The 12,214-nt window shown below is 40.9% G+C and overlaps 1 protein-coding gene across 1 annotated transcript; it reads right to left on the bottom strand.

Annotated features, from left to right (window-relative positions):
• Window positions 1–224: 224 nt before the first annotated feature.
• PYCARD (PYD and CARD domain containing) lies at window positions 225–10,276 on the bottom strand. The gene is made up of 4 exons (XM_030209602.1): window positions 9,900–10,276; window positions 8,649–8,729; window positions 2,808–3,080; window positions 225–2,709 (listed from the first exon to the last, which is right to left on the bottom strand). The coding sequence occupies exons 1-3, from the start codon at window positions 10,174–10,176 to the stop codon at window positions 2,821–2,823; spliced, it is 618 nt and encodes a 205-aa protein (XP_030065462.1). The 5' UTR covers window positions 10,177–10,276; the 3' UTR covers window positions 225–2,709; window positions 2,808–2,820.
• Between the last annotated feature and the right edge of the window lie 1,938 nt (window positions 10,277–12,214).

Genomic DNA, 12,214 nt, shown 5'->3' with positions numbered 1-12,214 from the left:
GCACGAAAACAATCTCAAACTTTTTGATATATTAATCTCCATTACCCTGCAGCTGATTTTAAGTAACTGGAAAAATGCAAGTATGTTGGACGTGAAATGGACTCTGGCTATCCTGGGACAAACAAAAGAAACTTCAAAGATTCAATTAAACAATGTTTATTAATGATTGAGGACTCGACACAGTACTGTGTTGTGGTCAAGGAGTCTTGATGCTGTTTTTAAAGAAAGAAACCATCCAATGGGTCAGTATGCCAATAGGTAAAATACCAAAAGGTATTTGCCACCAACTTGAGAGCGTAGCTGCGTTTGCAGAGGATTAATCAAAGGTCTTTTTCAAGACCATTTTTTCCCCAATACCTTTTGTTATTTTGACCTATTGGCATACTGACCTATTGGATGGTCTCTTTCAAGACTCCTGAAGCAGGCCTTTGGCCGAAACACAGTGCTGTGTCGAGTCCTCAATCATCAATAAACATTGTTTCATTGAATCTTTGAAGTTTCTTCCATTTGTCCCTGGAGAGCCAGAGTCCATTTCCTACTGTTCCCTTATCTTTGTACCTTTCGTGGGATCCCAGTATTCCTCCACTACGGTGGATTGTTTTGGTGGTAATATAGGACACCAAATAAACTCCATAGTAAGGAGTGCATTCTCTACAATGAGAAAATTAAGAGCAATTTGTAAGTATTTAACAGTAAACTTGTTTCAATTGGTGGTGCAAGTATTGATTCTTAGTAAACTTGATTACTGTAATATAACCTATATGGTTTACCAAAACATAAGAAAAATTTAAACAGTTCGAAATGTAGCTCTACGCTTAATCTTCTCCTTACATAAAAGATTCACTGGTTGCCTGTTGAAGTGAGGCTATTTTTTAAGTTGGATTGTTTGTTATGGAAAAATCACATTTGGACAAGTTGCACAATATATGATCAATCTTGTACATTATACATTAACGAACCATCCGTATAATTTTCGGAGCTTGTCACTCTTTGATCTCCCAAATCCCAAAGACATCACTTCAAAGAAATTTTTTCACTGTTTGTTTTTCAAGCTGCAAAAGTTTGGAAACTTTTACCAGATAATCTTAGAAATAGTACTAATTAAACCATCTTTAAGAAAGGTCTGAAGACGTTATTGTTTCAGATCTATATGACAAAGAAGTAATCCGATTCATGGTTGCTGTCTGATTTTCTTTATTATTATTAGTGCGCTATGGTCCCCGTTTACTAAGCCATGCTAGAGGAGCGTTAGTGCTTTTAGTGCGCGCTGACCATTAGCGTGTGCTGTGTTGGTACGCATGATACTCCTATGGGCGCCTACACAGTTAGCATGCACTAATTTTGTGCACACGCTAAAAACGCTAGCGCACCTTAGTAAACAGGGCCCTATATTTGCTTTAAGGTTAAAGTATCTTTTGCATTTCTATTATGTCATTTCCTAGACTACTGTGCTCTACAATCTTATTGTAATCCACTGTGAACTATATTTATGGGAAACAGTGGGTTTTAAATGAACTAACTGTATGTTACATTCTGGTGGAATGTAGTATGTACGATACCTAAATCTGAACTAAAATTTGTTGAAAGAAAAAATAACTTGCAAGCCATTGGACTTGGAAACCTATTTAAAACAGGATTTGTCACTAAATTGACATTCTGGATATGGATATACAAAGGATCCAGGAGACAGAAATGACTTATCTCCTCCTACCCTTTGACATCCATAGAAACCTTTTTATTGCCTTTTTATATAGCATCTTCCTTTTTTCCTTTCATGGTTTTTATTTTTATTTGATTTTGCACTGTACTTATTTCTCTGATGCTACAGCATTTTTTTTTGTACAAATGTTTTGTTACTTTTAAAAATTAATAAAAAGATCTGAACTCAGGGATTTCAGGAGAGCCACAATGAATGTGCCCGAGATACAACTGCATACAAGGTAAGCAACACACACAAATCTATTTCATGCATATTTATTGTGGCAATCTTAAACCCGATTGACTACATATGCCCTGAGGACTGACTAGTCTAAAATGACTAGCTAAACTTCAGTATGAAAATATATAAGTAAGTAAGGCAGTATATCAAGAATCTAGTAAACCTTACCGTAAGTATATCTAGTGTGATGTGTATGCAATAAAATGTGTTTTAATTGATTGTTCAATGTGTTTGATCCCTAGTAAGACCATTTTCCTGTTACTTATGTAATATGTTTCCCATCATTTCAGATTTGTTAAGAAAATACATAAAAATTTCCAAGGGTTGGTAGATATGTCAGTTTTCTTATAAAGTCACTGTTTGGATTGAAAGAACAAGAAGTAGGAATTCAGGAAAACAAGGAATAGGCTGGTTATGATTTTGGCACAGGAAGATCCATGAGGCTCTGAGAATTTGTTTTCAAGGTGAGTTCCTACAGTGGAATCTGGCAGTGAAGCTCAGGGACAGAGAACATCTGGAAACTGATTTCTGAACTGTTTGGAATGGACTAGGGGAGGAGAAAGTGACTCAAGTAGATTTCTGAATCTTTTGGAATGAAGTGTAAAAACTGCCCCTGGGAGGGGGTGTGGACAAGAAAAATTCTAACTGGATTTCTGTACATCTCTTAAGTGGAAGCCAGAATTGGATTTCTGTGCATCTCTTGAGTGGATCATAGGTGGAAGCTGGAACTGGATTTCTGTGCTTCTTGGAATGCCTTCCGGATGAAGTCCCTTGATGAATGAGAAAAAATTTTTTGAAACTGAACTTCTACACCCCCCCCCCCCCCCCAGAATGGATTCTGATTAAATGCAGCACAGTGATCACTAACTTGCTGTATCTCTTTAGACCCCGCCCAGGTCTTTGATGAGAGGCAGGTCATTATCCTTCAGTGCCTTGAAGAGGATGTCCTTCTCACAAAGCCCCCAACTCCTCATGTATTCATACAGCTTCCTCATCTTTTCCTGGGGAGTGGGCCGGCTCCGGACCGTGTCATACTTCTCATCATTCAGCAGCTCTTCACTCCGCAAGACATCCAAGATAGGGTCTACCATGATGACTCGTTTGATGAGGGCAATTCTGTGCTTGTCCACAAAGTGTTGCCCTAAGAAAGAAAAGGCATAAGAGCAATCAGCATAAGAGATTGCAGAATCCCTTTCACTAAAAAGTACTAGATATCAAATTGAATAAAATAAATTGTGAACTTTGATGCAGGAAATTAATAGCCTTTTTACTGGTTCCAAAAGACTAACCCCCCTGTTTACTAAGCCACACAGCAATGCCGACACAGCCCATTCAAAGTGAATGGGATGTCGGCATTAGCGCACCATCAACCACTAGCGTGGCTTAGTAAATAAGGGGGAAGAAAAACAGAATGATTTAATTTTAATTTTGAAATTTATATTCCGAGGTTTCACCTTTTTGACTGAGAACAGAAGAGTCAGCCCCCACAACAGCTCTGTTTTCACCACTGTATACTTCATGGGAGGCCTTTTGCATTAAACCCACCATTCTAAGATAACCCGCAAATCTTGAATCTAATTACTTCAGCATTGTTACTGCCAGCCTCCAACAATTCTGGATTCAAAACCTTTAAATCAACTGCTTATTTAGGGGCCCTTTTCCTAAAGCTTAAAGTGCGCTAAGTGCCATATGGCCCACAGGTATAAAACAGGACGTGCAGCATTTAGCATGCGCTAAGCTGTAGTAAAAGGACCCCTTGGTAATTAATGGACTTAGGGACCCTTTTACCACAGCGGCAGAAAATGGGGAAAAAATGAAATGGCTGTGCGGCGAGTTTGCACTTGCTATGCAGCCATTTTGGAGGGGAAGCACTTATTGCCACCCATTGAGGTGGCGGTAAGGGCTCCCGCGCTAACCTGGCGGTAACCAGGCAGCGCGCTGCACTACCCAATTACTGCTGGGTAACCCCCTGCAGTAATATTTTCCTTACTGCTAGCACCAGAAATGGCGTACGCTGGGGGTCAAACTACTGTCAGCACCTCAGTTGGGCTGGCAGTAATTCTGGATTGGTACACGGCAATCCTTTAGTAAAAGGGCCCCTTAGAACCATGTTCTAAACCAGGGGTTCTCAAGTCAGTCTTCAAGACACAACTAGCCTGTCACGTTTTCAGAATAGACTTAATTTCAGCAAACCCCAATGTGTGTAACACCTAAACAAGCTGAAAGAATTTTATTGATCTCTTGTATATTAATGATACCAATCTACTTAACTTGGAGGAAAAGACCTCAAAAGTCCCAGCTTGACAGCAAATATAACACCTTCAATGTCAGCTCTTATTGGACTCCGTTCTTATCATTGGTCACAAAAACCTTCAAAGAAATTTTTCTTCAATTATTCTAGTAACTTTTTCAATTATATCTTTATATGTGTATCGTGCACCAGATCTCAAAAATAGTTAAACAAAGAGACACTTAGCTCTGTGATACCCTTTTTTTTTTTTTAAGATAATAGAATAATTGAAGAAAAAGTTTTTTGGAGGTTTTTGTGACCAATGATAAGAACGAAGTCCAATAAGAGCTGACACTGAAGATGTTATACTTGCTGTCAATCTGGGACTTGTGAGGTCTTTTCCTCCAAGTTAAGTAGATTGGTATCATTAATATACAAGAGATTAATAACATTCGTTCAGCTTGTTTAGAAGTTTTCAGAATAGCCGCAATGAATATGCTTGAGAGATATTGGAATACAACAGAGGTACAGCATGCAAATTTCTCTCATGCATATTCATTGTGGATATCCTGAAAACCTGAATGGCTGGGTGTGTCCTGAGAATTGGATTGAGAACCATGCTCTAAACCATTATAATCCATGTGCCTTCAATTACACTCGTTCTTAGCCTTAAAAATGAATTTTCAACATTTCTCATCTAATTCATTAATGAATATTTTTGCCTCACCTTTGCACTGCAATGAAGCAATCGTGGTTGGGGGTTTGCTATATCTCACAACATTAAAGCCAAATCCATCTGTAAATCATTAAATTCTGGCCACTGAAGCCTAGATTCTATACATGGCGCTGAAAAATTCTATAAAGTATCTGCACCCTTTATAGAATAGTTCTAAGCATATAAATGGCACCTAACAATGCACATAATTTCAGGAAATGCCCCTGAAATGCTCCCAAAATACACCTGGCCACGCCCCCCCTTGAATTTACGCACGGAGTGTTATAGAATACAATCCACACATCCCAATTAACACCAATAATTGGTTGTTAGCAGCCAATTATTGGTGATTGGCTCATTAATCAATTACGTTGCAGGTGCAAATCATCAATGCACACTGATTTGCACGTACAACTTTAGTTGCCATATATAGAATCCTGCAGTGAGTGTCTCCAGACATTTCTACTGATGCTTTCTGGCTGGTTTTTTTTAAGTTTTGATACTTCTGATCCTTAAATTCACACTGAATCAAATACACTACAAAAATTGTTATTACACTTCATAAATTTCCTAATATATTTTGTGTATCCCTACAAAATAATGTTCTCTTAGATTCCCTGGAAGTGGGGAACAGAGCAAGGGATTTTTGCAAAGTCACATACTAAAATAGACCGATGAGGCTGCCGTTGGCTGGCTGCCTACACATGAAAGTAAATAAAATAACAGACCACTGTTTCTCTAAACCCCATCTTATCTCTGATAAGGACTAAACGTTGTGAAAATCCTGCAGAATTATGGAGGCTCTTTTTATATTTTAATAAACTTTTAACCACTTGCTGTCATTGTATTCATTGTCTTTCCGATAGTCTCATTCTAAACGCTCCTATTCCTAAATCAGATAATTTTAAAATTTACCTCAAAATTGATTTTAGAATCCTCTTCCTTAAAAGCTAGGGCCCTTTTACTAGAATGTGTTAAGCAATTAATGCCCATTTTAGCATGTGCTGTTATTGAACAAGCATGGTAACTGTTACTGCAGTGGCATGATAGCTAACATGCAGCAACTCAGGAACTGGCTGGGATATGGATGGAGAATGGACGTGGACTGCCCATTGCTGTTAGAGCACAGGACTTAACATGGGGGAAGTTACCATCTCTTTAATGGGGCAAATTCTAAAACAGAGCACCTAGAAACAGGGTGCGTGGTAGGAGTCTATTATTATAAAGGAATGTAGGCTCCTACGTTCCTTTATAGAATCCTAGCGTAACGTTTATGCGCACTCTCTTCTGCCAGCCACAGGGCGAGTCGGGCGGACTGACAGTGATAGGGGCCCCTGGACAGTAAAAGTCACTAGGGCCCCCCGGCCGCTGCCTGCTGCTCCCCTCTCGCAGTACAGCCCCTCCCCCCACTTCAATTGCCACCTCCCTCCCACACACTACAGACCCCTGAGCCAACATGAGCCCTCCCTGGTCCAGCTTTGAAGGGTCCTGGTGGCCTAGTGGCTTCTTTGGGGCAGGAAAAAACCCTATTCTTGCCCCTGCAGAAGCCACTACACCACCAGGGCCCTTCAAGGTAGGACTGAGGCTGGGGGGGGGGGGGAGCAGCTGTAGAGTGAAGTGGCAGTGGACAACCAGGCAGAGCCTCTGGGCTCTCGGGCACTGCCCAGTTGCCTGAATGGTCAGTTCGCCCCTGGTGCAAGCACCTAAATGCAGCAGTTACCCATGTATTCTGTATGTTTTGTGCATAAGTGGGAGTCGTGCCTATATCCCACCCGTGTGCCTTCCCTTTGTACACACCCCTTGCAATTAAACACCACGGGACCCACATTAGGAATAATCCATACACCATAAGTTCTCAGGTGGGGTGGGGGTGGAGTTTGATTATTTGTACTGGATGTAGTTTGGGGTTCTAAGAACCAAGGCCTCAGACGAAGGTTCTGTTTTATAATGTGTACCTTCATGGACTTCAATGCTGCTCAGAATTTGAGGGCTGGATAAGGTCATAAGATGTTTTCTGTTTTGCATTGCTTTATATCTTGTTATATGTGATATATAAATAAATAAACACCATGGGAACCTTTTACTAAAGCTTGGTGTGCACTAACCCCCGAATTCTATATATCGCACCTTAATTTCCGCATGGAAATCAAAGTGTATTCTAGAATAATGAATGTAACTTAAATGGTTTATTTATTTATTGCATTTGTATCCAGCATTTTACCACCTATTGGTAGGTTCGATGTGGCTTAAATGGAACAATGGGGTGGTTACAAGGTATCGAGTGGGGATAACAATTTGATAGAGACAGCGAGAGTATTAAGCCAGATTATGACCTTAGGAGATTCACTGTGGTTTATATGCTTCATTGTTAGTTACAAAAAGGGCCAATTAAGGTCCATAGAATTAAATGGTTAACTAGCTAATTAGTACTGACATTAAGATTTACACGCAGAACTCACTAAGTGTATTCTGTAACATGGTGCGTGTAAATTCCAAAGCGCATAGTTGAAAAGGGGGCTTGATTATGAGCATTGGAATGAGTGGGTCATAGGCGTTTCTAAAATCTATGTGAATTATTATACAATATACCCACTCTTCGCCTAATTTAGGTGTTGGAATTTAAGCCATGTAAAACATGGCCTAAATGGACATGACCAAATTTGGTTGAGTGGAGAGGTGCTCGGCGGAAATTTAAGTCTATTCTATAAAATTTAGACATATTTGAGAGAATACGCCTAGGCGTAATTTTTTACTGCGTGGATTTTTTAGGCGCCATATATACAATCCAGACTTAAGTGCTAGGTGGCTCATAAGTATAAAATAGGACATGCAGATTTTAGCAGGCGTTAATGTCCATTATTAGTGTGCGCTAAAGCTTTAGAAAAGGGCCCCTATGTAAATGACGTGGGTATTTGCAGAACAGCACTTAGTACAGAATTACCACTAATTGCAAATAGTATAGAACCTTTCAGTGTGTTAACTTGCAGAGGACATGCTGGGCACACCCCCAACAGTTCCCACACAATCTTTGCACTAACCACGTGTTAATATTTGCTACTACAGCAGGGTTCGTGCAAAAACTTACTGCATTTTAGTAAAAGGGCTCCTGGTATTTTAAGGGTCCTGTACTAAAAATAAATTTTGCAGCCAATTTTTAACCCACATTTTGCGTTGCAGCAGTTCATTAACTATTGACTTTGAACAAAATTGTGCACATGGAAAACTGCACAGAAAAAATGTATTCCTTGCAAAGGTGAAAAATTGGACTTTGCCCAATGAAGTGGGAAATAATGCATACTATTGGTAAAGTGAGTGCTAGTCCATTGGTATGTGCTAAGCTTTAGTAAAAGGGCCCCTTAGTCTCAAAAACTGTCCCTTTGAGTTATTTGATATTACAATCTGTGGAGAACATAAAGATGGCAATAAGAAAGTTGCTAATAATTTTCTAAGCAGAGACATTTTTTCCGATCCCCTCCTAATCTACACTGAAAACCTATTTTTTCTCAGTTCCCCTTAATGAATATTTATTTCTTTAAACTTTTACACATAGATCTGTAATTTATCCTTTGTAAGGTGGCCAGACTTTGGTGTTAATACTGACCCAATATACAAGCCAACAGGTATGAACCTTAGGCACACAGTTAAAGGGTGGGTTTTTTATTAATAAATTCTGTTTTTTAAGCAGATCTGTTTTTAAACCCTACCTGAGGAAAAAGTGTAGATTCTTTTTGAAATATAGGGAGTGCAGCAAGATATCAGCTTACCTGCAGCATTTCCAGCACCAGCACTTGCTCCAGAAGTCTGGGACTGTCCACTGGCCCCTGAGGAGGTGGAAGTCTGGGAGCCTGTATGAAAGAAAGACCCCAGAGGGAGGCGCTCTGGTGAGACATTCTCAGATCACACAGCATCTATTAGATGTGAGGGTCACACAAAGACCCTGTTGTGGCTTTAAAGAATCAGAAATCTATCTTTTCTTTTAGGCTTGAATATGGTCTGTGTATTGCCCTTTTCCGTCCCTTCTCTCTGTAATGACTGTATCTGTTTATATTGCTTCTCCCCTCCATTAATTTTTATTAACCTTACCTACACTTCCCCCCAGGAGTTCTTGTATCCACAGCTTCTCCTAGCTGCACCTCTGTCCTTATTTGTTACTGTCTCTACTCCCCCCTCCCCCCTTAATGTCTATTATTCTGGCTCTGACTCTATCTGGCTTTTCCCCAAGGAATTCCTGTATCTATCACGCCTCCTTCTCCTGCCTGCACTTTTGCATTAACTATCACTCTCTATTGCCTCTGCTTACCTCTCTCCTCTGCAGTAAGTGTTCTCTGTTTGAATGCCTGTCCGTTTATCACCCTTCTCTTTCCCCAGCAGTAACTGTCTCTAGTGCTTCTGCTTACCTCTCTCCTCTGCAGTTCGTCTCTATTTAATGCTTCTCTTTCCCTGAATTTCTCAGTTTAATCACCCTTTCCCTTTTTCCTAGCTGCCCTCTCTTTCTCTAGCAGTAAGTGTCTCTATTACCCCTCCCTCTCGGTTAATCGACGCTCCCCCTCTCAGTACAACAACTATGTGACTGCCATACTAGGCCCAGGCCAGAATTAACAGAGGGTACAAAGAACACGGAAGAGGGCAGCAAAGAGAAAAGTGGCGGGCAAACGAGTTTAAATGGGATTCAAGTTTTCTGGGAAATCGGAGCGATTGCAAAAGAAAAGAAACAGAAACAGAAACAAGTTCTTAAGCCAAAGCTGCTCAGCTACATTTTCTCTGCAGGTTTCTCCTTAATGCCACAATTCTAAACACTAAAGATTTTAATTTATGGCAACCCCCCCCCCCCCCCCCCCAACCAATATGTCTAGCTGGGGAAGGGAAAGAGGGCTTCCCATTTTACCCTCCTCTTTTATTCCTCCCTCTAAGCCCTCTTAACTCTGAATCTCTGTGGGTCCCACTCCCTACCTTAAAGCAGGGGCAAGAGGGAGGAGGACAGTGAGAAAGCAAAGGGCTGAACCCAGACCTCCTACCTCCCTGCAGGGCTTTCTTGAGCTTCTCTGCCACTTTCTTCTCATTGATGCTCTCCAGGATGTTCATGGTTATTCGGCTACCGTACTCCTCCCTGTAGAAGCTGATCAGGAGATCTGCGATGTCCAGGGGGTCTGCATTCTCCAGCTGGCCCCGGGGGATGTTGTCAAAGCCCTCTTCCAAGTCCACCTCGTTCAACTTCCGCTTGAATTTCTTCAGCTGGCTCGCCTCCAGCTCTTCAAGGCAGTCCACCAAGTGATCCCGGAGGGTCTTCACCATCTCGGGTCACCGATTGGGCTCTCCTTCCCCGCTACCTGCTGTTTAATTCATCAGCAAGTTTCAGGAAACAGCTCCGATGGCTGTAGCTTGTGCAAATCGAGGAAATGTTATTGGTTCTAAGGGGAGGAGCTGGAAGGGTAATATAACAAGGCACTGGAGCCGACTCTGTGGGTGCTGTGGGTGCTTGAGCACCCCCAATATTGAGAAAATTCCTTGTTTGTGTCCAGGGAGGGGTTATTTTCATTGGGCTTAACACCCCCAATAATTTTGAAAAGTTGGCTCCTATGTAACAAGGAAATAAACAGTTAAAGGTTTATCAGAGTGTAAACAGCAGCTATTAAACCTCGATTTCTCCCCAGGTTGAACTTTAAGTATCAATGATCTTGCAGTCCAAATTGCCCCAAATCTCGTACTTCAAGCTCACCCGTGTGATGTCTGCATTGCCACTGCCATTTAAGCTATAAGAGCTAAAAGAAAATCCTTCAGAAAATGGAAGAAGGAACCAACTGAAAATAATAAGAAACAGCATAAGGAATGGCAAGTCAAATGCAAAGCACTGATAAGGAAGGCTAAGAGGGACTTTGAAAAAAAGATTGCATTGGAAGCAAAAACATATAGTACAAAATTTTTTTTAGGTATATTAAAAGCAGGAAGCCGGCAAAAGAATCGGTTGAACCGCTAGATGACCAAGGAGTAAAAGGGGCAATCAGGGAAGACAAAGCCGTAGGCGGAGAGATTAAATGAATTTGATGATCTACAAGAATGGGACAACAGATGCAGAACAGTTCTAGACAATATAGCACTGCTCCAAACTAGAACCTCGCATAGGAATAGCTCAATCCCATGGTTTAACGAAGAACTGAAAGAACTAAAAACACAGGTCAGAAGACTAGAAAGAGCATGGAGCAAAAAAAAAGACGAACACACACTCAAAGAGTGGAAACAGTTACAAAGAAAATACAAATACAACATCAGACATACCAAAAGAACGTATTACAAAACTATAATAGGACCAAATTACAAGGACACGCACAAACTCTTTTCACTTGTAAACAATCTCCTAAACACCACACGGGTCACCTCGAACAGCATAGACACCCCATCGGCAACCAACCTAGCGAATTATTTCAATGAAAAAATCACAAAGCTCCAACGCATGATACCAAGTAACACTATTGAGTATTCAAGCATCCTTGAATGCCTAGACCCAATACCCGGGGAATACCCAACCGATCGATCATGGACCAACTTTGACTTGATTTCAGTAGATGAACTCACACACTGGCTCAGAAAATATGCCAAATCTCAATGCAAACTTGACATTTGCCCTACCAGCCTAATAAGAGCCGCACCCAAACAATTTAAAAAAGACCTCACGAACCAAGTAAACTATAGACTCCTAAACGGTCTCTTCCCCACGGAAAATGGAAACATCCTACTCACTCTGTTGCCAAAAGATGCCAAGAAAAGCACAATGGACCTAACCAACTACCGACCAGTCGCTTCTATCCCACTCACTACAAAGTTGATGGAAGGCATAGTGACGAAATAGCTCACGGAATACCTAACCAAACACTCAATTCTACACGAGTCCCAGTCAGGATTCCAATCAAATCATAGCACCGAAACTGTACTAGTGTCTGCAATGAACTCATTCAAAAAAAACAATTGCAACCGGCAAGAACATACTCATATTACAATTCGACATGTCTAGTGCCTTCGACATGGTGGATCATGGAATACTATTACACCTACTAGAATACTTCGGAATCGGAGGCCCAGTTCTCAAATGGTTTGAAGGATTCCTCACCACCAGATCCTACCAAGTTACAACGAATACTGATAGATCACCACCTTGGACACCGGAATGTGGAGTTCATCAAGGATCCCTCCTTTCACCAACAATCTTCAACCTAATGATGATACCACTAGCCAAACTCTTGGCCAATCAAAACCTTAACCCCTACATATATGCCGATGACGTTACAATCTACATCCCATTCAAGAGTGACTTATATTTCATTTAAGTCACTCTTGA

The sequence above is a fragment of the Microcaecilia unicolor genome, chromosome 7 (genome assembly GCF_901765095.1).
Source record: "Microcaecilia unicolor chromosome 7, aMicUni1.1, whole genome shotgun sequence".
NCBI classification, from domain to species: Eukaryota; Metazoa; Chordata; class Amphibia; order Gymnophiona; family Siphonopidae; genus Microcaecilia; species Microcaecilia unicolor.
This window is presented reverse-complemented; position numbering and strand designations above follow the sequence as displayed.